Source organism: Candida orthopsilosis (assembly GCF_000315875.1).
Source record: "Candida orthopsilosis Co 90-125, chromosome 4 draft sequence".
In the NCBI taxonomy this organism is placed as follows: domain Eukaryota; kingdom Fungi; phylum Ascomycota; class Pichiomycetes; order Serinales; family Debaryomycetaceae; genus Lodderomyces; species Lodderomyces orthopsilosis.
The window spans coordinates 152980-176542 of record NC_018297.1 but is presented as its reverse complement, the minus strand read 5'-3'; the positions used below and the strand labels follow the sequence as shown (position 1 = coordinate 176542).

At 37.3% G+C, this 23563-nt stretch overlaps 7 protein-coding genes across 7 annotated transcripts; 5 read left to right on the top strand and 2 right to left on the bottom strand. All coding sequences in view use genetic code 12, as the record gives it.

Moving 5' to 3' along the window:
* Positions 1–125: 125 nt before the first annotated feature.
* CORT_0D01030 (Bgl22 glucanase) lies at positions 126–2900 on the top strand (the record flags this gene model as incomplete). Its single annotated transcript, XM_003869039.1, has 2 exons — positions 126–333; positions 388–2900. 2 exons carry the CDS (start codon positions 126–128, stop codon positions 2898–2900), a joined length of 2721 nt encoding a protein of 906 aa, XP_003869088.1.
* A 3520-nt stretch (positions 2901–6420) lies between these two features.
* Positions 6421–8217, top strand: CORT_0D01020 (hypothetical protein; the record flags this gene model as incomplete). Its single annotated transcript, XM_003869038.1, has 1 exon — positions 6421–8217. The coding sequence occupies one exon, from the start codon at positions 6421–6423 to the stop codon at positions 8215–8217; it is 1797 nt and encodes a 598-aa protein (XP_003869087.1).
* A 193-nt stretch (positions 8218–8410) lies between these two features.
* Positions 8411–10147, top strand: CORT_0D01010 (hypothetical protein; the record flags this gene model as incomplete). Its single annotated transcript, XM_003869037.1, has 1 exon — positions 8411–10147. The coding sequence occupies one exon, from the start codon at positions 8411–8413 to the stop codon at positions 10145–10147; it is 1737 nt and encodes a 578-aa protein (XP_003869086.1).
* Positions 10148–10257: 110 nt separating this feature from the next.
* Positions 10258–12270, top strand: CORT_0D01000 (Dpb2 subunit of DNA polymerase II (DNA polymerase epsilon); the record flags this gene model as incomplete). Its single annotated transcript, XM_003869036.1, has 1 exon — positions 10258–12270. One exon carries the CDS (start codon positions 10258–10260, stop codon positions 12268–12270), a length of 2013 nt encoding a protein of 670 aa, XP_003869085.1.
* Positions 12271–12374: 104 nt separating this feature from the next.
* Positions 12375–13376, top strand: CORT_0D00990 (Bet2 Type II geranylgeranyltransferase beta subunit; the record flags this gene model as incomplete). Its single annotated transcript, XM_003869035.1, has 1 exon — positions 12375–13376. One exon carries the CDS (start codon positions 12375–12377, stop codon positions 13374–13376), a length of 1002 nt encoding a protein of 333 aa, XP_003869084.1.
* A 3271-nt stretch (positions 13377–16647) lies between these two features.
* Positions 16648–17916, bottom strand: CORT_0D00980 (Def1 regulator of RNA polymerase II; the record flags this gene model as incomplete). The annotated part of the gene is made up of 1 exon (XM_003869034.1): positions 16648–17916. The coding sequence occupies one exon, from the start codon at positions 17914–17916 to the stop codon at positions 16648–16650; it is 1269 nt and encodes a 422-aa protein (XP_003869083.1).
* A 2661-nt stretch (positions 17917–20577) lies between these two features.
* On the bottom strand, positions 20578–22743 carry CORT_0D00970 (Yta6 protein; the record flags this gene model as incomplete). The annotated part of the gene is made up of 1 exon (XM_003869033.1): positions 20578–22743. The coding sequence occupies one exon, from the start codon at positions 22741–22743 to the stop codon at positions 20578–20580; it is 2166 nt and encodes a 721-aa protein (XP_003869082.1).
* Positions 22744–23563: the final 820 nt, after the last annotated feature.

Genomic DNA, 23563 nt, shown 5'->3' with positions numbered 1-23563 from the left:
CATTATTCGTTTTACAATTGTTACCTATTTTTAAATCCATTTATAAATATTTTTTGCTTCCACTAAATAAATTTTGGCAACCAAATTTATAGATTCAAGGAATACACGTCATCCAATACTTTTCCATGAGGATAATTAATCTAATAAACTTTATCTCATTAGGCACTGTGGTGTTAACATCAGAAGAGGTCTCATTTACGCTCAAATCTGAGTTTTCCAATGTTTCAGACTCATATATATCACATTTGCACAAGAGATCAAGACATGCTGAGCAGCCAATCTTTGTGATTGAAGATTCACAGGACTACTGCTCACAAGTGTTTTATCCAAGCCGTATGTGAATTGTCATTGAGTGCCACAGATTATCTACTAACATAATAACTACAGCACTTTGTGGAAGAGTGGACAATTGCTGGCAGAGTGCATTCGAAAAGGCAAAGAAGGTTGTGGAAAAATTGTCCATCACAGAGAAGGTCAATCTTACAACAGGCACTGGCTGGGGCTCTGGCCCATGTGTAGGCAACACGGGTTCCGTACCAAGATTAGGTATTCCCAATTTGTGCTTACAGGATGGTCCCAATGGGGTTAGATTTACAGATTTTGTGACCCATTTTCCTTCTGGATTAGCAACTGCTTGCACATTTAACAAAGGATTATCGTACCTACGAGGAAAAGCAATTGGTCGTGAACATAGAAAGAAGGGTGTCCATATTGCTTTGGGTCCCGTTATTGGACCCATGGGATTAAAAGCACAAGGAGGACGAAATTGGGAGAGTTTTGGAGCAGATCCATATTTACAAGGAGTAATGGGTGCATCGACAGTTGAAGGAATGCAAGATGAAGGCGTGGTGGCAACTGCACGTCATTTGATAGGTAACGAACAGGAACATTTTCGTCAAGTTGGTGAATGGGAAGAGAATGGTTGGGATAAGCTACAATGCTCTATCAGCTCAAATATTGGGGATAGTGCCATGCATGAAATCTACTTGTGGCCATTTGCAAATGTCATAAAGGCCGGCGTTGGAAGTGTCATGTGTGCATACAATAAGGTCAACAACACTTATGCATGTGAAAATAGCTACTTGTTGAATTTTTTGTTGAAGTCGGAATTGGCATTCCAAGGCTTTGTAGTTAGTGATTGGGGAGCTCAACATAGTGGTGTTGGTTCGGCATTGGCCGGGCTAGATATGACGATGCCGGGAGAGGTTTTTGATGACTGGCTAACTGGCAAGTCATTTTGGGGACCATTATTAACAAGAGCGGTGTATAATGGTACAATAAGCCAGGAGAGATTGAACGATATGGTAATCCGCATATTAACCCCCTTTTTTGCAATTGATCAAGTAAAGTTACCTACTGATGAGGATGTGCCAAATTTTAGCTCTTGGACTCGTCATACCTATGGACAATTGTACCCATATCAACATTCCGGTCCAATATGTCAAAAGAATTGGCACATTGATGCAAGATCGGATTTTAGTGAAAACACTGCTTTGACTGTGGCTAAGGAATCGGTTGTATTGTTGAAAAATACATATCGTCATTTGCCCATTGATAAGAGCGATGGTGTCAGAAGACTATTGGTTGCGGGTCAAGGTGCTGGATCTGATCCCGAAGGGTTCAATTGTAAAGACCAGAGATGTGTCAATGGTGTTCTCACCAGTGGATGGGGGTCTGCGGCTGTTAATAACCCTTATGTCATTACCCCATATGAAGCTATTTCAAAAAAGGCAAGGGATAGGGGTATCGTCATAGACTATACTTCCAATAACTGGGATTTGGAGAATGCCAGTGATTTAGCTGATTATGCCGATATGTCAATTGTATTTGTCAATGCTTTTTCCGGTGAAGGATACATCCATGTTGATGATAATTATGGCGATCGAAAGAATCTCTCATTATGGCATAATGGTGATGAGTTGATTAACAAGATTGCTGACAGATGCCACAAGACGGTGGTGGTTGTTACATCTAGCGGACCCGTTAATATGGAGAAATGGGTTGAAAATGAAAATGTTGTGGCTGTGGTATTTGCAGCACCATTGGGTCAATACGTTGGACAGGCAATTGCTGATGTCTTGTTCGGTGACACTAATCCCAGTGGGAAACTACCTTTCACCATTGCTAAGAAGAAGCAGCATTATGTATCTGTGATTGATGATTTTGGAGAAAACTGGGAGCCACAAGATAATTTTGATCGTGATATATACCCTGATTATCGTTTCTTTGATAAACACAATATTAAGCCACGTTATGAGTTTGGGTTTGGATTATCATATACAAACTTTAAGGTTACCAATTTGAAAATTACAGAAATTAGTTCTCCTTCGGAGTTTTTGCCTTACCCTCAGGAATACTTACCAGTACAAAAGATGGTGGAAGATGATGTTTGCGACGCAGAGGATGCTCTTTTCCCCCACGATGAATTTGAGCCATCGCCAGGGTACATTTACCCTTACTTGTACAATGAAAATATTAGGTCAGTTGATGATGATGATACCTTTGAGTATCCAAAAGGTTTTGATCCTGATCAACATGCGTCACCACCACTAAGTGCTGGTGGTTTGGGTGGCAACCCTGCACTTTGGGAGATCCTTTATGAAGTGAGTGCAGAGGTTAAGAATACAGGTACAATAAAAGGAGGATACGTTTCACAATTGTATATTGAGTTCCCAAGTACCATTGTGTCATCGCCACCAAAGATATTGCGTGGATTCGAAAAAGTGTTCTTAGAACCTGGTAAGAATTGCAAGATATTTTTCAACATAATGCATCGTGATTTGAGTATATGGGATCCAGAGTCCCAACAATGGATAATTCAAACAGGTACCTACAAGATCTATTTGTCATCAAGTAGTAGGAAAGTGGAGTTATGTGGAGAAATCGATATCGGATGCTGAAGTGATGCAACCAAGTGCCTATTGATATTGATAGGAAATGCTAGTTTTTAGATGTGTAATTGCTCGAGTGAATATTGGGCCAAATAAGATTAGCAAGCCCTGTATGATATTGTCCGAGTCGCATATATTACTCTAATTCACAATCTAAGTTTCACCTTGGTACACATTTCAGAGATAAGGCATGTTTCATCTACCATTTAGAAAAGGCGCATAAGATTATGCAGTCTAGATTATATACAGGAACTTATCAACCTCCGTTTGCACACAATCCCAAATACACAGAGTGTAGTAATTCCAAGAAATATGAGATAACAGCAACTTCATAATATTTTGTCAAATATTACACGTTAATTTGTTCCCCTTTTTTTCTTGCACGTAATACGTTATTCTGTGAAAAGAAGAGTGTGGCTATGAGAGTGTGGCTATGAGACTATGACGCAAGGGGCATTGTTCCTACATATTACCCGCAGTGAAAACAAAACGAAGGGAAGAGCAGGAACATCGAAAAATTCAAATGTTCTCCTTTCAAATCTAATCAACAACAACAACTCCGGTGTATGGAATTAAAGATGACAATAGTAAGACATTATGAGGGATTTCTCTTATAGAAAAGAAGATATACCTTTGACCTTTAAAGACACGTAGATCCTTATTGTTTTAAATTAGCAAATCATCATATTTTAATTACCTTTAATGAGCTGTAATCGAAGACAAGAAAAGGGGGTGTAAATCTTAACGGGACAAAAGGGCAAAAGTGATAGCTGAGGAAAATTACTGTGTACGTTCAGGGAAGCAGAGTATAGGTTCCTCACTGAAAGCAAACGCCGAAAAGCCTCCAGTTATGGAGGTGATCTGCATATGATATCTAGAATTAGTTAATGGAATGCGCAGCTTACTATGTGTTTTCCGAAAATAAAGCCACATCTTGTTTAACTCTGTTTCTGTGCTTTTTCTTAGACAATGATGTATGCCAATATTGTTTTGTACAATATATTTTGATTGTTAATCTTTTACATCCTGCCACGTGGTTCTAGTATAGAGTATTAAACACTGCTCCGGTTCAACAGAATGGAATCTATAGAGGCTCCTTTGAGTTTCAAGGAAATATTTAGTGTAAGATGTGTAATTTCAGCTTGCGTACCAACCCTGAAACCCCTAGACTCTCACGCATTCGTAATTACGAAAACAAAAAGCAATTAAACCGTTATCTTTGGTGAAATTGTATTTATCACTATAGTTCGTAACCATCATTCTGCAATTCTATACGTTATCAATTCTGCTCTTCAGTGGCCAAGAATAAAAAGGACTTAAAAAAAGAAAAACAATGGAAAAAACTTCAATCCCTTACAACGGAAAAGTGGAATTTAGTTTATCCGGTTTGTGTAATTGCGCTCATGTGTGCTTGAGCAAATTTCCTATAAAGAGGAGGTATGTCATTATTGTTTTAGAGAGCGAATAGAGCTTTTGGTTTGAAGAGGACAATAGATAGTTTCATTTGATAATAAGAATAATACCGACTATTCCCTAGTCAAGTAATGGAAAAATCGAAACGCTTCTAGACGTACTCAACTCTTTGAAACAAATTTTAATACTTTGCGCATAACGGTTTTTACGTAAGTTTAATTATTTTAGCCCCCCCCCCCCCCCAACTCCAAGTTGAGAAGAGCTATGCAATCTCACAATTTTTTTAACCTAACTTGATCAAAGTGGTAGATAAACGGCATCCTTCTATTGCTTGGATACTTTGTTTTTTAACCAATTCTCTACGCCTTGGACAATCGTTCAAGAAATAAGAATTTTGATTGCAATTTAGATAACTTCACAAATATCAATTTTGTGTAATTCCAATAGCGCATGCAGTATTTTTGATGTATCCTAATTTTTCCGAACCGTTTTTATATGCAACTCATCGATTGGATTAAATATCAGCTGAGTGAATACAATAGGAATTAGAACAATAAAGAACAAGAAGAAACATTTCTTAACTCCAAAACTCCTGTAAGCAATCAATCTGCTTAGCCAGATCTCGGCTTTTGAAATCTTCCAATAGAAATTTCAAAATATACAAGTGGTGGTGTAGTTATTAACTAATTAAGGGAGAAGGTCACAACCACACGAAGAAATAACAATACCAACAAGGTTTTATCACAGACCTGTCAAAAAAGAACAAAGAACGTCACATGAAAGTAGACAAGTCCTATTATTCTCTTAACCTGAAACGTTTGATTTTCTTTTTACCTTGAAATTTCACTTGATTTCATAAATTTCGGACTAAAACTTTTTAATTTGGGCCACATGGGGGGTTTCGTATTCTTATCAAATCAATCTAAAAATTAAACTTGCCTTCACGCATTTAACAAGACTTTTTAGCATAATCTAATTAGCTGCGCCTTATTCCCTTGTTTCAAGATAAGTTCTCATTACTTAGCTGTGGATACACAGATCGCTGACTTGATCGATCAAAGCCGTGGATCTTAGTAACTTGGCTTAGATATTTTTCCCCTTGAAAGATCCTGATCAAATCTGAAATTCCAAAAGTTAAGCCATCACAATTTCGCACAATTGTGTAATTTGGCTTTTTTATTGTTTTAATCATATTGTGTGGTTATAGAATAGCAACAACTAAACTTCTTTTTGTGTATCCTCTATAGTATGGCTGTGGTTGACCCAATAATGTGGCGGTAAGTTGTAAACCACAAACAAAAGCTCTCAAAATAGACTTCAAAAAACGTGCAAACTCGTTGCTATCAAAAGAATTGTATAAACCACATTTCGGAACCTAAATAGGAGGTACACAAAGTTGCTGTTGACAGCAAAAGCTAAACCTGTAGTTAGCAGTAAAACGTAAAAGGGTATTTGTCAAAACAGTCGTTATTGCATGGAACGTTATGCATAATCTATAAAAAATTTTCTTATACCTGAAAAAGGATATCTACTTTTTCTTATCAGATGAAAGCTGAAATCTAGGTTTCTTTGATGAAACAAGCTTTCTTCTTAATGGACCTTAAACTCTGAGTAATACTAGCGCTGATGCAACTGAAAATCCACAAGTTCATCATGAAAATAGAGGCAAAAATATTTTCCTCCCTTCCGAAACATTTGGAAACATAGCGCATTGGTTCTCAAATTCGGTTTTGTGTTCCTACTGTGGCTATGATTGCAAAATAAATAAAAGGAAAAGAAAAACTTAGACAATAACAATTTTAATCCAACCACACTGGTGTCCTCTACGAACAATAGAACTAATTAACTAATTATCCTTGATTACATTTGATTACAAGTGTCTAGAGCTGTAGAGCAGCGTTCTATTGTCAACAAATTGACGCACCCCCTTTTGAAAATTTGAAAGTCTATTGTTCTCACCCTTGTAGAGTCCCGATATTTTCCCTTTGACAATCTTTCTTCAGAAGTGATTGATCCTTGATATTTTATATTATAAGAACGGCAAAATTTGCCCATGGGGTTGAATGTTATGGAGTTCCTTTAACAAAAGCAAATCTAAACAAGAAAGGAAACTAAAATGAGTCAAGACAGAAATAATAGCACCTCATCAACAGAAACATCTTATTCACAGGGCAAACACATTAAGTTTGAAGACGGCAATGGGATAAACTATTCTGAAAAAACAGTACCAACGACCCCTTCGGAAAGCATACATACTGTAATTGGTAATCAACCTGTGGAAGCAAAAGAACTAGCTGATAAATTAGGGGACGCTCATTTCAACCAATTGCCAACATCACAAATTATCACCATTCTACTAACATTGTCTTTGGCTAACTTTGTGAGTTTTGCTGATCAAACTGGTATTACCGTTGGTCTTTCAGAAATTGGTAAAGATTTGAATGCCCAACAGCTGATCAACTGGGCAGGTTCTGCTTCTTTATTGGCAAACACAGTTTGTCAAGTTTTATTTGGTAGGTTGTCGGATATTTTTGGTAGGAAGAATGTTATCATGACATGTCTCATGATTTTGTGCATTGGGGACATTGCTTGTTCAGTTGCTCGTAATGGTGTTGAATTTTTTGTCTTCAGGGCTTTAGCTGGGATTGGAAATGGAGGAGTATCAAGTTTGTGCATGGTGATCTTAAGTGACATTGTTTCATTAAAGGACAGAGGAAAGTATCAAGGTATTTTGGGATCCAGTGTGGGGATAGGTAATGCTGTTGGTCCATTCATCATGGCTGGGTTCATTAAGCAGTCAAGTTGGAGAAGCTACTACTATTTTCTTGCCCCACTTGCCTTCAGTGTTAATATAGTGTTGTTCTTTTCATTAAAGAATAACAAGAAATTCAACGATGTTATTTCAAGGAAGGAAAAGTTTAAAAGTATTGACTATTTTGGTATCCTCAGTGCAACTATTGGATTGACTTTGATTTTGGTGCCTTTAAATGGTGGTGGTGTCACTTATGCTTGGAATAGTACCCTTGTTATTGTCATGTTCACTATCGGTGGTGTGTTTATGATTTTGTTTTTAGGGATTGAATGTAAAGTAGCTAAGCTTCCCATGATCCCATTGAGATTATTCAAGAACTTGTCATTGTGTTTGATTTACTTGGCAACTTTCTGCTTTGGTGCCACATACTACAGTTTCACCTACTACCTACCATATTACTTCCAAATTGTCAAAGGCAAGGACGAAATTCAAACTTCGGTGTTTGTATTGCCCTTGGTGTTGTGTCAAGCTGCATTTTCGGTAGTTGCTGGTCAACTAATAACATTCACTGGTCACTACTTTTATGTTGTCGTAGTCGGTTACATTCTTTGGTGTTTGGCTTGTTGTCTTTTGGTTCTTTGGAATGCTAGTTTACCAGATGGAATCAATGTGTTGATTTTGTTGATCATGGGAACTGGTGTGGGATTTTCATTCCAACCTTCAATGGTGGCAGCACAAGCTAATTGTAAAAAAGCAGAAAGGGCAGTTGCTATCTCCACTAGAAACGTGTTGAGATCTTTAGGTGGGTGTGTTGGTATTGCTGTTGGTTCCACCATTGTGAGCAATTCTGTCCTTGGCTCTTTAAACAACCTTGATTCATCAACAACCTTGACCCAACTGACAATTGATTATGTCAAAGGACATATATATAACAAGGTGAATGTGGATACTTTGTCAGCTGCTGAAACCAAAGAAATTAGGGACATTTATACCAAAGCCTTGAGAAACTATTTCTACTTGTTGATTCCACTCATGGCTATATGTGTTATTACCACGTTTTTCGTCAAGGACCATGGATTGTGCGCTCTTGATGAAAGGCCAGCTCCTAAAAGGAAGGAAGACTTGGAATCTTCTGCTAGTTCGATGACATTAAGGAATTAGAAAGTGTTGTTTTATTTAAGATTGATTTCATAGGAATAAACAGTGATAGAGATTATTGAAGTTTGTAGATGTCGTAAATGCAGTGTTATGACATATAGTAGACGCACATTACACGCGAATGGAACAAAACCAAAATAAAAACAAATAGCGCTCATAAACTTCCTTCTTAAAAACGTTAGATGATCTCCTCAGTATGTCGGATTTATTAGACAAGTATAGGTCCTCGAGAAGGGTCAATGATAGTCGTACGAGCCCGACATATAGGAGCCCACTATACCCACGATTATCAACACTTGATCGAGAAAAGTACACTTCGGATCGATATACCAATGTTTCATCAACAACAAATGGATTGAGAGACAAATTAGCCAGTAAGAAACCACTATACGAACCTTCAGTTTCGTCAAAATATAAGCTCTATTCCGATACAGTTAAGGATAGAGAGTCTTTCGTCCCTGACAGGCTCAAATCAGACGCAACTTTTGCGTTGAAATTAAAGAGGAATGATTTAGATGATTACAGAAGTGAGTCCAAACGCTATGGGAAAAACCATGAGTTAGACGGTTTGAGGAGAAATTTAGAGGCCAAGTATGGTTTGAGTTCCACCAGGGAAGCAACTGAACTTAGTCCCAAAATACTGGGATCTCCTGTTAGATCATTCAACTTCGCACAAAGAAAATCAAATGGTGATCTTGGTAAAAGATTTGCAACTTCATCACCCCCTTCTAGAGACAAATACAGGGTGTCAAAGCCAAGTACTGATGCTCCACGTAGCAGCGGATTTTTGTCAAGAATAGTCAACTATTTCACATCAAACGAGCATGTTGACGATGACGGTCCCCAAGACTCGTCAAGTTTCTTTGAGAGGCAGCGAATGAAGAAAGTAAGTTTCAGCGATAGTACTGGACGCGATGATATAGATGAAGTGGATGAGGTGGTCACACGTGCAAGAGAGAAGGAGAGGTTGTTAGCTTTGGAGAACTATCGATCCTTAGAGCAAGAGCATAAGAAGGTGTTGTTGCTATTGGAGGATGTGGAGTTGGAAAATAAAAGGCTAAAGGCCGAGCTGAGTAGGATTCATGATACCTACACGGCAAAATTGGATGAGATTGAGAATGACTTGTTTAATAAAAGTGTCGAAGCTGATAAATTACGAACCGATAGTGAACGCAAATACGCCGAAGAGATAGCTCATATCAAGTCTATATACGAAGCAGAAGCTTCAAGGCTACGGAAATCACATGAGAAAGAGTTGGCCCAGTTGAGGTCAATACATCAAGAAGAAGTGCTCCAGCAAAAAAATGAAAATTCCAAACTTCAGAAAAGGGTTAGAGAATTGGATGAGAAACTCTTCAATACTGGATTTGAACTTAAGCAAGTTGGACGGGAGCTTGAATTGCAGGTTCAGAAAAATCACGAGATGCAGGTAGAAATGTCATTGAGGGATAGATTTCGTGCGGCCAAACTTCCAGCTGAGGAAGTGAACAAGTATTTTATCAAATCTTCTCGTATTGAGCAAAAGATTGAAGCGTTGCAAAAAATGGTCGAGGACACTTTACAGCGACCACGACAATTCCTTAAAACTGATACCAATATCGAGGAAAACTTGAAAACTTTGGAAAAAATGATTAAGACATTCCAATTCGGAGAGCTAGATGATTGCGAAAGGTACTATGACGTAGCCCATAAGTTTCTAACTGATTCAGCTAACAAATCAGAAGAGATTATACAACAATTAGAGAGGGACGATTCATCAAATCAATCGCGCGTTTTATCAGAATACTTGACATTAAAGAGGTTGAATGAATTGGGCTACAAATTGTGTTCAGTGAAGGAGCTTATAAATGACTGTAAGGTATTGCGAGAGTTCAAAGACAGTGAGGCTGACATTAATGACATCTATTTGCGGGTTAAACTGGAGATATTCTAGTGTGTAATGTATTGTATTAATATATTGTAATTGGTAGCGAAATTGGATTATAATTTGTATCTCGCGACAGACGCGTCTATTAATTGTTAGTACTCCTCATCAAACTGCCAATGATAGACCTAAGCACAACCAATACTACTACAGCATTACCTATTAAGCTACAACCGTCCAACCTCCGACCACTTGTGTTTAGAACTTTGACCAAAAAGCATGGATTGAATGTGAATACAGAAGCATTGTCAATATTAACAGATACCATCAGCCTAAAGTTTGGGTTCGATTGGAAGAGTCTACAATCGCAAAAATTTTTGGAAGAGATAGCCAAGTTTTGGAAGCTAGAAGACAGGGGAATTTTCATTGATGGTAATGGGTTAAAAGCAGTGTTGAAGGAGATCCAAAAGAAAGATGAAACTGTGCAAATGCAAAAGGCTGGGAGAACAAATACTGTTGTGGATGAGATTGTTGATGAGGATGTGCAGTTACAATGGGAAGATTACTTTCAATTTGTATCCCCATTGAATCAGCCACGCAGTCTATTTGACAAAAGCCGAAAGCATTTCGATGTTTACTTGACAAAGGAGAGGTTACCGTTTTTGTCAAAGTTGACTCTCAATACCAAATCTCAGGTTGAATCGCAAAACAATCACTACTTTCTCATCATGGATAGGTTGTCAAGAAACGAAAACTTTCAAAAAGCTTCAATGACGAGCATATCTAATTTGAACTCGTTGACTATTGATGGAATTGGCAAGAACAATGAAATCACACTAATCAAAAATATGCTTGGTCGTGACGGGCAAAAGTTTCTCTTGTTTGGGCTCTTGTCAAAGAATTCAACTGATGAGTATATTTTAGAGGATACCACAGGCTATATTGAATTGAATTTGAACCAGGCTGTAAAAAATCAAGGCTCTTTCTATTGTATTGGAATGTTTGTCTTGGCAGAAGGGATCTACTCTGCTTCGGGTGGCAATTTGAATCAAAAACAAGATTACATGGGTGGTTGCTTTTACGTCAGCAACCTCGCCCAGCCTCCTGCAGAAAGAAGGGATAAGAGTTTGGATGTATACGGACACTTAGATTTTTTGGGTATTCACAAACACATGGTACCCACTGGCGACAAAGCAGTAAAGTTCCCCAAACCATTTCGAAAGAAATTGTTGCAGTTGGAAAAGTCATTACAAAACCACAAAATCGTCATGATGGGTAGTGATCTTTACCTTGACTCAAATAAAACTTTACAAGCCATGCAAAAGTTCTTTCATCGATTGGAAAACACAATTATCGAAGCATTGGATTCGGAAGAAACACAGAGTTACATTCCTTTGGCATTGATCTTTACTGGATCGTTCACTTCGCGTCCTTTAACGTCTACAAATTCCACATCAGATGCCAATTTGTCTAACTCTGAGTTATACAAGGGCAATTTCGATCAATTTGCGAAGATGTTGAGTGAGTATCCTAACATTGTGCAACGATGCAAGATTGTACTCATCCCGGGAGATAACGACCCATGGCAATCTACATATTCTCTTGGATCGTCCTGCTTGAATACGTTCCCCCAAGCTTCGATCCCCAAGGTGTTTGTGAATAGATTGGAAAATTTGTTACCTAGGGGAAACTTAATTCTAGCATGGAATCCCACGCGGTTAAGTTACCTATCACAAGAGTTGGTCATTATTAAGGACAAGCTAATGAGTAAATTCAAGAGAAACGACTTGATGTTTCCATTAGAGCTTGACCAAATTCACGATGACGGTGTTGAGGAACTAAACGATAAGGAGAGAATTGATATATTAATTCAAAGTAAGGATGAAAGAATACCCAATAAGACTAGACAAGCGAGGAAATTGGTAAAAACATTACTTGATCAAGGAACTTTGCAACCGTTTAAAAAAGATTTGAAAGTTGTCAATACTCAATTCGAGCACTGCTTAAGAGTTGAGCCTTTACCAAATGCCATTGTGTTGAATGATTGTAGTTTTGATAATTTTGAGGTGGTGTACCAAGGATGCAGAGTGGTAAACTTGACCCTGGCTATCAATGAAGGAAGTAGAAAGTTGAATTACTTGGAATATTGGCCAAGCTCGAAAAAGTTTGAGTTTAAAGATTTATATTTTTAGAGTATATAGTCTTTGGTAGCGTATAGCATAAAAATAAAATTGTATCCAAGTGCCAAACCACGTAAAAGTATAAATAGGAGATCAAGCAATCAACCTCAACCACCATGACCTCATCAGTCTCTGAACAAACCTTATGCAAAGAGAAGCACATAAATTTCATAATAGAACAAGAATCCAATCGTTCGTATGAGTACTGGCTAAGTGAACATCTACGTATGAACGGGTTATACTGGGGTGTGACAGCATTAGTAACAATGAAGAGCCTCAATGAAACGACACTATCACAAGAGGAAGTGACCAAATATGTATTGAGTTGTTGGGATGATAGATTTGGTGCATTTGGTTCATTTCCTAAACATGATGCTCATATACTTTCAACTTTATCAGCACTTCAAATTTTGAAAATTTATGATTCTGATTTGTCTATATTGAGTGATGATCGAAAACAACGACTCGTCAGATTTATAAAAGAATTGCAATTGTCCAATGGCAGTTTTCAAGGTGATAAATTTGGCGAGGTAGATACACGATTCACTTACACAGCGGTATCGGCATTGTCCTTACTAGATGAGTTAACGTTGGATATAGTTGACCCTGCCGTCGATTTCATCATGAAGTGTTTGAACTTTGATGGTGGATTTGGTCTAGTACCTGGGTCAGAGTCGCATGCTGCTCAAGCATTTGTATGTGTTGGAGCACTTGCAATAATGGATAAATTAGATGTTCTTGCGGGTGGATTGGATGAAAAGATTTCCGGTTGGTTAAGTGAGCGTCAAGTCTTACCTTCAGGCGGGTTTAATGGTCGTCCCGAAAAGTTACCTGATGTGTGTTATAGTTGGTGGGTTTTATCGACGTTATCTATTCTAGGGAAAGCACACTGGGTGAATTTGGAAAAATTGGAGGGATTTATATTAAACTGTCAAGATCTTGTTGACGGCGGAATCAGTGATCGTCCTGATAATCAAACTGATATATACCATACTTGCTTTGGGATAACTGGTTTGAGTTTGATTGATTATGCTAAGTTTGAACTTGATGAAATTGATCCTGTTTATTGTATGCCAAAAAGAGTGACGAAAGATTTCAAAAAATCAAAAACGAAGTGAGAAGAGCACTTTAAAGAAGATATACAATCTTGGAGAAGTGTTACAGAGAATTAACTCGCTATCTACCAGTTTGTCGTATTAAGGAGTAACTGATACTAATCGTGCAGATAGCGGTTTTCAAGACGCTTTTGAGAGGCGTTAATACGAGGACCTACGGTACTTCATTTACCGACAGTACGCAGCATATAGATTGCTATCTGTTTTCTCGGCAATTGATGAATATGTTTAATCTTTTATAAACTAAATCGAAAACTGATCCCTTCTTCGCGTAATTGTGTCGTTGATCGAATCGACTTTCTTGATACTTGACCTCTGGAATGTGTGTTACCTGTATTAGTGAAAAAATACTCTAGCACAAGTAATTAGGAAACGGCAATGTACAGTTGTATTCGTCAGCTCACGTGGTTACATTCGTGAAAGCTAGCCAGCGAGAATATAAGCTATGAACAACATAAATAATTTATGCGTTTCAAGCTCTTTAGCTTTCGCAAAGATCAGCTTGCTTCTAAACTCTGAGTACCCAGTTAAATTTCGTAGGGCCAGCTAGTCACGCAGGCTTCTAATGGTGTAGTTGTTTTCTACGATTAACAATACACAGATATGGGAATTTGTAACCAAGCAGAACCCTTTACCCCTTTTTATATCAGCTCTTGTATTCTACAATGAGCCGCCTCATTTATGAGTGTTAAACTTTCTTCATTGCAAAAAAGTAAAGTATATCACAAAATTGATGCTCTTGCCTCAACAGTACTTGACAACCACCGCTCGTTGTCAGGTAGAGAAACTTCTATTCACAAGATCGATGAGATCAAAATGAACGTAAAAATTTGCCTTATCGTTGTGTACCAAGTATTCGAAGATTGGGTGCCTCTAATCGTGGACAATTTTCTATTCTTCAAAAGAGCTTTGCGTTCATACCTGCGTATCTGCAGTGTATACACCTACATGCAAGGTCTAAATTACCATTTCTGAAAAAGGGTCTCTTACGAACATCATGGGGACATTTCTCAATTGAGATCCTATAGGGGTTGCAGTAAAGAAAAAAATAATTGCGCCACTTCACACCGATCAACGGTTACGAACAAAGCACCTTGGCGATGATTTAAGTTTAGGGGAAGATGCAAGGTATGAAAAATTTAGAGCTTTTTTAAAGCAGAAAATATTAAATTGTTTCATAGTAGTTTCAATTGAACTTGTTTAACAACTTCATTCTGACTACGTTTCACGTTCCAACCTTCCAAACTACAAATTACGAAATGTGATTGTGTTCTTCACTTGCCAATAATTTATTTCCTCTTTCAGTCTGCCCTTCTGTTAAGGAAGAAGACACAAAACAAAGCTTCCTTTCTGACCGGCGCAAACTTGCTTGTGTTAACAAGAATAAATCGGAACAAATAATCGACAATAGTTGTGAGCGCTTTTTAAGAACGACAAGGCGATTGAATGCATATAGGCTGGAAAGAACAGAGAGGCTATTGTTTCAAACCTCAGTTTTTGTGAAAGAAGAAAATTACATCGTTTATAATGTAGGCATTCTTTCTTGAAACGACTGGAAAAAAAAATTAAAATTCTCGTTTGAATAAATTGTGAAACAAAAGATTTTATTGCTTTGTACTTTTGTGCAAACGAATTATACTGAAATTAAAGAGCCCATTTTTGAGTGATTGTAGAAGGGAACTTATTGAATTTCTTTTTGAGCAAACATCCGAAGCAATTGTAACGTGCACTAAGAATGAAGTCACTCACGCGTTAAATGCACTTCAATGAAGAAGATTAGTAGTAATTCTTGATTCTTTAAATTTCTTATAGCTCTCCACTCCACTATGGACATTGAATTAGAGCAAGTTTATTCACTTATACTAGAACGGAGAGATCGTATTCATGCCGAAGTTCAATGAGAATTTCAGTTTTGAAACAAGCGTTACAAATTTATACCACAAAAGGTATCATTTTGTTGTTTTTAACTAGCTTTTGGTACATTGTCATTCAAATCTTTACGAACAAATTAGACGGTGGAGTTATAGACAATTGACAAGTTTTAATAAAAATGAGCCCATTATGAGCCAGCAGAGCCTTTTTTTTCCTATTGCAGCTAGTGGATTCGGCATATTAAGCGTCAAATATTAGACTGTACAGGCTATATTTTAATTGATGCATTTTTTGTAACACACAGAACAAAACTCATGTGCCGTAGAGATCAAAAAACTAAACCAATTTTTTTCCTCTATCTTCCAAGGACGTATTCCACATATAGCATTGCTCTAAAACTTTATTCAAAAAATTTCGCGAGTAATCAACCGCTCTCTATTGCTACATGTTAAAAAATAATGCGTAGCGTGCCTATAGTGTAAGGGTTCTGGAACTGAACACATGAATGAATTTCAACATTAGGTTCACTTCTAAGAGTTACAAAGAGGATGCAATCATATTTTTTCTTAATTTTCTTTCTTTGATCGACATATGCTTGTCGAGTTAATTGACATTCAGTGCCATTGAAATTAGTCGTATATAGGCCTTAGTTCTGGTGATATTATTTATAACTTTTGTCTTTAGTGCTTTACCGAAGCACATTTGCATGCGGCCCGGTCTCCAATTAGATTAATGAGTGTATTTGTGAAGTGGAGGACGTGGTAGTCAAGTAAACCATAATTGGCTTCTATTCAAATTCACACGATTATGTAATTGGTGGGGAACGGGAGGGGACATCCAGCTTCGGAGAGAGGAAGAATTAAATTCCGCCTTTGTCTTGTGAGGGGTGTGTTTGCGTGTATGAATGACCAAAGAAAAAAATTTTATTTTATTTTATTTTATTTTTCTTATTGTTCTATTTTTTTCTGTCTTTGTTCTGTTTGTTATAATACAGAAACGAGAACCCTTTTGTGATATGTTTACAATTTTCAAAATAATATGTACCTTACTTTGAAAATCATAACAAACCATTGCGAGAATAAGATTTGCAAAAAGGGTTCAAAGCACTTGACATAACTAAAAGAATAAACAATACGACTATAAAAAAAGGAGAATAGTCGAAAAAAATCAAACGATGGCTTCGACATGAAGAGTATGTGTGAGACTCTGTGCATTTGATGATGTACATCACAGTATTGGACGATGACCATTAAAGTTTACGGGGGTGGTTAGTTTGACGAAGATTCAATTTTACGAATTAGTAATGAAAAAAGTAATTTTTTTTACTTTACTTGAATGTACTGTCGGTCTACTTTGCCTTATTTCCAATTGTAGTAAGTTTTATTATACTTTTAAAGTTTATTTAGTTTAGTAAAAAGTCTATCTTGTTTGACTGATTATGGCCTTTTTTGTTTGTATTCGCCTCATCAACATCATCGTCATCAGGAGAATCACGATGCTGTGAAGTAGGTGGTGGTTTTTGGCTTTCTTGTGCATCCTGAATAGCCGTCTGTGTTTCAGAAAATGAAGAAACATTCAGCTCCTTTTCCTTATCAGATGCCTCGGCACTAGCTCCCTTTGAACGGACATCAAGATTACTTATAATCCTTCTCCATCTAAACTGACAAGCATTTGGCGTACGTTCATGGAAAAAAGTTGATATTTCTCTCCACCCCAACTTTTGAACCTCTTTTAGTTCTCGTAATAGTTTATCTTCTTCTGCCGACCATGTAGATGATTGCTTAGACTTTCGCGGTATGCCAACAATGCCACCGTATGGATCTGACATTGTGTACGGTACTACATTGTAGTAGATTTGGTGTTGTGGAGGTACCAGCGACAGAGAAGGCATAGAATGCTGATAGTAGTTTTGCATATGTATTGGAATGTATTGTGGTTGTGGCGGTAATTGAGGGTGTTGATAAGAGGGATAAAACTCAGGGTTGTGGGGGTACGTCCCTGGCATTTGTTGTAGTGGAATTATAGGTGGAGGATATGACCCAGCTCGTGACTGGTGCATTGGTTGAAATGATTGACTCTGCTGGTGTTGAGGTGATGGATAATAATATTGAGCTTCATGTCGTTGTGGAAAGTTTTGTTGAGCTATATGCAGACCCTGTGGTGGCTGTATGGGTCTAAATTGTCGTTCAGATAAAGGTTGTTGTAAAGCCTGTGATCCGGTAGCTTCCTGTAAAAAATCTAGTGGTTGAGGTGGAGAATATTCACTAATATGTCTTGAAGGAAGAGTTAAACTCTGCCCTATATTTATATGAGGTAGTATAGGCAGTTGGTGTGATCTTGAGGCTAATGAAAGATTCAGACTGGGTGGTAATGCCAATGGCAGTCCTCCCATCAGGGCACCTTGATCTCTAACTTCAGAAATTTCTGAGATAAAAGATTCATTTTCTTTGCTTTGACCTTCTCTGATATTTGACTCCAATGATGTATCATGCTCGCTTGAAGGTCCTTCAAGCGGGTTGGTTTGTTGTTTCAATAAATTCAATGCTTCAATTGACGGTTTGTATCGCAAATTTCGTGGTTTGGCCACTGCTGTTGTTTGTTCATGCTTACACTTTCTTTTTGGAAACGTTGAAGGTTTGAATATATTTTTATTCCCCATTAAAGTTATCATAGCCTTATCAATTGAGTTACTTTCCCACACGATTGTAAATAGATATGGGTGGAATGTGGATAATGGCAGGAAGTGTTGTAAAGCGATCACCTCTAGCTTGATGTGGAGCCTGGTCGATGTTGAAATTTCAATAGAAAAACAACACAACAGAATGATTGTTTATAACTCTGAAAATTTTAAACGATTGTATGATGGTATTTGTTTTTCCGGGAGGAATTACACTTTATTTTTGGTATGATTTGGAAAACGAGTGAGTAGTTGATACTGTGGCTGATCGCGAAATAATATTCGGAGTTCAATATACACGCGGGTGAAAACAGTAATTAATGAATGACGTTAGCTGGATGGGGAAGGTGTACAGGGGTGAGGGTTCTGTCTCTCTTTATTGAATAGGTAATGTAATAACTGATTCAATTGATAGTTTAAGCTAGAAAACGATATTCCAAAAAAAAGTACATCTCTTTGTCTAGAGATGTATAAATAGCATCCAGTTGGCTACTTATATATAAATTTCTATGGATGAATAGATCTCTATGTATGATAAAATCTCACCTTTTTTTTAATTTAGAACTAAAATTTCAAAAAGCGGTAACAAAAACTGAAGCGCAGTAATAATAATAGAAGGAGAAGAAATTTGTTAATTTTTTTTTAATTTTTTAATTTTAATTTTTTTTTTAGATTTTAAGACTTTAAATATTTTATTAAATATTTTTTTTATGCACCTCTATATTAGGCGACACAAATCAAATGCATCATATTTGGCACACAGTAAACTAATAGACGAAGTATACTATGATGCCCAAGGGTACAATAAAAGCAAAGATAAGCTCATAATCATTGATAAAGTAAGGTCTCTCTCTAATACATATGCATGACATTCTAATATGCGTTTACACCTACAAGTACTTTTACTTAATTGAGATACAAAGTAGTAAGAGCTTATTCAATATCTGTATGGGTTCTTAAATGCTTTGTATTTTTATGCTAAGTCCGTCGGTTGACACAAAATGGAGCATATAACTGGACAAAATAACACATCACGCCTTGAAAGTGTCTAGTTTTTCATTTAGTTTTTCCAGCTATATAGACGCTACTACTAAATCAATAATTCTTGGGTAGGATTTGCCGCGATCCGTTGCATTACAGATTGTTTGAGGGGTTTCTGGACACGAGTACCATCAGGTCAGCCTATGATTTCTCCTCTTTTCGAGCAGATGCATTTCTACTGCCCTTTTTACCAGTTTAAATTGCTCAATTCTTAGTATATTTCATATTTGTGAATTCTTGCTGCTTAAATGTGAATTAAGTGGAATCAGAAAGTTGCTAAACGAGATATGTGTCAGCATTGAATTCATCAGTTTAGCATCGAAGTAGTCGCTACGAACAATTCCATGCCATTTTGTTTAACGGACTAAAGGATGAGTGCATGGCTTGGAGAATTGAGGTAAGTTTGTGGTCATTCAGTGAAATTGTTTCCACTACAACTATATGGCGGTGTCTATTCTTGCCGTGCACAGTTGCAAACTTCTTTTGATCAAATATCTAATTCAACTACAGCAACTGATAGATAATTGATCAAAAACAATAGCAAAAACATAGCGCAAAGTGTGTTCTAGAACTAATGAAAACAATAAACTTCACTAAATTATTGACAAGTATTATTGATTGAAAAATAAAATAATAAAACCAAGCACAATAAGTTCCAAAACAATAGGTTATGAACCCTGATATTGAATTTTCCGGATCCAAAGTGGAATGTTTATAAGATCTTCTTAATTATGTGCCTTATTGTTTACTTTAGATACTGGATTGACAAAGGTTTTAAGTAAGAAAACAGCAAAATTATTAAGCAAGCCTATTGGTTTATTAAACCCGAGGCACGTTTTGGCGAAATTACATTTCCAACTAATACAAACTAACAGGCTTAAAAAGAACACTAAACAGATCGAAATTTCATCCTATTAAGGTAAATCTAGATCTAGATGCACTTTAATTAAAAAAATATAAAGCTTTCAGAACTTTGTATTTAACATTTCAATAATCGTAATTACTACTTGTAAAGCTATTGTTTCTTTCAGCGTCTCGCTAAAGTTGTCATTGAATGCGTCTACATAGTAAGCGGTATTAAATATTTCTATTGTTTATTGATGTTTCTAAATTTAGAAACGTAGCCAAGTAGTGAAAGAAAATATTTGTCGGGTTCACCGTATTATTTGCTGGTTCAAAGAGCCCGAATCAGTAACCGAGTTCTGGGCAATGCAATTACTTTTGTCTGTCGCAAATGTAGCCATAGTACAATATGCAAACCCGCATTGTTTATATTATGCATCACAAAAGAGTGTTGGGTCCAGCTTAAGCGAGCCCGTGACAAGGTGAGTTTAGTGCTTGCGTGTCTCTAGTTAAATAGGAATGACGTGTTGATAAAATATAGTCATGAAGGAGGTGCTGGAGGGTACTGGCTATATAAACTTGCAAGATATGTAACTCCACCCCCTTTACAATAAGACCTAGAATATACAATTTCATTATCTTAAAGTAAGTATCTAAGTAGCTATAAATGGCAATAGATACTATGGAATAACTCCGATGCACAATGACCCTTTCACTTATTCTCTTCCGTCTAATATTTCAACTTCCATCTTCTCCGTCTCTGTGCCCAAATTATGCGCCACTGGATCCAAATTTTTCCGCCCAATCTTCATATTCTTGAAGTCCTTCTTTTGATACGCTTGGTCTAATATACTTCAAACTGTTTTCGAAATCTTCCAAACTGATAGGTCTAATTTGGTCGGTGGGAGTCAGCAACAACTTGTCACCTAGCGATCTTAATGGACCCATGGCGGAATCTTTTGCCAATGCTGTTATGTCACTACCACTGAACCCTTCAGTCAACTTGATCAACTTGTCATAATCTTCGTCAGATAATGTGTGCTTTTGATACTGCAATAACTTCATGATTTGATGTTTTCTAGCTTCGGATTCGGGTAAGGGGATATATTGTCGACGTACAAATCTTCTCCTTGCTGCTTCATCAATGGACCATGGTAAATTGGTGGCTCCAAGAATAAGGACTCGTGACACATCCTCACCAGATTCACGACCAGCTGCAGCACTCGAAAGTTCTGACCATTGAACAAGAAATTCATTCTTGATACGTCTTGTACTTTCATTTTCTCCTTCTGATCTCGAAGATAAGATGGAATCAATCTCATCCATAAAAACTATTGAGGGCGCCAACTTCCTTGCCAATAGAAACAATGCCTTGACTAACTTCTCAGACTCTCCTAAATACTTTGATGTTAATGATGACGAGCTGATACTGAAAAAGGTAGACTGTGATTCCGTTGCAACGGCTCTGGCCAACATTGTTTTTCCTGTTCCCGGAGGGCCAAAAAGCAACATACCCCTCGTTGGTTCTCTTAAGCCTTTAAACAAATCAGGCCGCAAGAATGGATACACTACAGCCTCCTTCAAGGAACTTTTTGCACCTTCCAACCCAACTATATCATCCCAATAAACTTCATCACCACGTACGACAACATCATTTAAAATATTTTTGGCTGCTATAGGATCGATTCCACGAACGGATCCAATCAAAGCGTCTTGCTCCTTCTCTGTCGTTAATGCATATACTGGATCTGCTGATTCAAATTTGTCCCCGTCATAACCGCTTAGTAAATCATCCATTGTTGGACTATTTATTGACTCCTTCTCTTCTTCCGGTTCTTGCTTCTTAGGTACAGGTTTCTTTGCTGCGCCATTGGCGGCTCCATCGGTTGCTGGTCGAGTTTTTACTTGCGTAGTTTTAGGTTTGACGTAATTGTATGTAATTGTCGATTTTGGCTTTGTTGCAGGAGTAGAGGCAGGCGTAGGTTTCTTCAGCTGCTGCATTAACTTGTGCAAGTTTAATGGCTTGGGTTTATTGTAAACATATGGTCCCTTAGGTTTTGGGCGCACATCGGTAGTGCTCTTTGAAATATGCTCAATGGGAGTCATACCTTTGTCATTTCTTGGTTGTGTCGCTTTTGGAGGACTATCTGAAACCATCTTGATTGTCAAATCATCCATAGATCGGTATACATCTTTTGATGCTGCTGCATCATCCATATCTATTAAATTAGGTTCATCAAAATTTTCCGAAAATCCTGACGACGATCTCGATGAGTCAACTTTCTCCCAATTATCACCCTTTGTAGTGTATGTATCTTGATCGAAATCAGCAAAGTAGCTCGAGACTTCAACCTTTGGTGTATTTGACATTTCAAACTTGTATTTAGCTGGCTTCTGCCAAGATTTTGATGCTGCTTGAGAGGCTTGTTGAACAGATTCATGTGCTAGTCTCGTACTTGATGTCTTAATTGCTCCTCCATTTGAATGTGTACGTAATGATTTCATCAAATGTCTCAGTGGTGGTGCTGAACTTCCAAAAGAACTGGAAGGCAGACTTACCCTCAACGATGGCACCGTTTTGTCTCTGATGCCTCTTGGAGGAGGAGGTGGTGGTGCACCATTTGCTTCCCGTTTCAATTTTCGATTCTTTTCATCTAACCTAAGCTGAACTCTTATCAAATGTTTGACATTCTCGTCACGTATACTCTTTAGACTATTTAATAAAGTTTTCTCCTGGGGCTCCAACTTGGTGCTGTATTTATCGAATAGATCCAACTTGTATAACAAAGTCGTATGTAGACTCTTCCATCCTTTTAATGCATCGTCAACATTGTTTTCCTCTTCTAACGTCAAATTCTTAATCGTCTCGTTACAACAATCGTTATATGTTTGTTCAAGTTCTTCCAACGTAACTTGAGCCGGCTTCTTTCTGAACATCCTGTGTCTTTCTCTGTTAATGGTATTTATTGACAAGGGAATGTGATATTGAATTGACCCTGTATATATCAACAAAGTGAGTTGTAAATAAAGTGCCGTAATAAGAATGTGTCAAATCTCGACCTTTGCTATTCAAAAGATCAGAGGTTTTTTCTGTTTGATAAAACAGCGCCCTAGAAGTATTTTATTTTTCTTTTGGAAGTGCCACACACAGCTGATTGTAGAGTGACGAGTAAAAATTGATGATTGAGTTTAAAGGTGGATCTTCAATGAAGGAATTATATGGTATACACGCAGAAAATGATTACTGTGGTCCAATTGTAGTTAAATTGTTCTTAAATGGTGACCTTTTGACACACAGCCGCATGAGAAAAATCTACAAAAAATTAGCCAGGAAAATGTAGTGATATAACGGGATACTCAAAAGTTTCCAACCTTTTAAATATTCTTTTTAACCACTTTGATCTAACCGAAATATAATCAACAATAAGTCAACAGTACGAGCAAAAGCAACTCAAAATAACTCTAACTTAACCTCAAGATCAAAAAATTGTCTCCCTAATTTAATAGGCGAGACAGGCGACCTCATAACGAGAATCAAGCTCTCTTCATTGAACTTGGAGTCCAATTCGAAGACGAGAATATCATGAATCGACCAGCCATACCAAACACTGCACTTATTGCCAAATTTTTCGGAGTGCAACTTTCTAAAGAAGGAAAAAGAAGAAGTGAAAAAGTTGTGAAAAAAAAATATTCTGGCGATGAAGAAATCAATAGGTGTAAGTACGTGTGCATGGATGCAATAATTTCTCCACGTAAA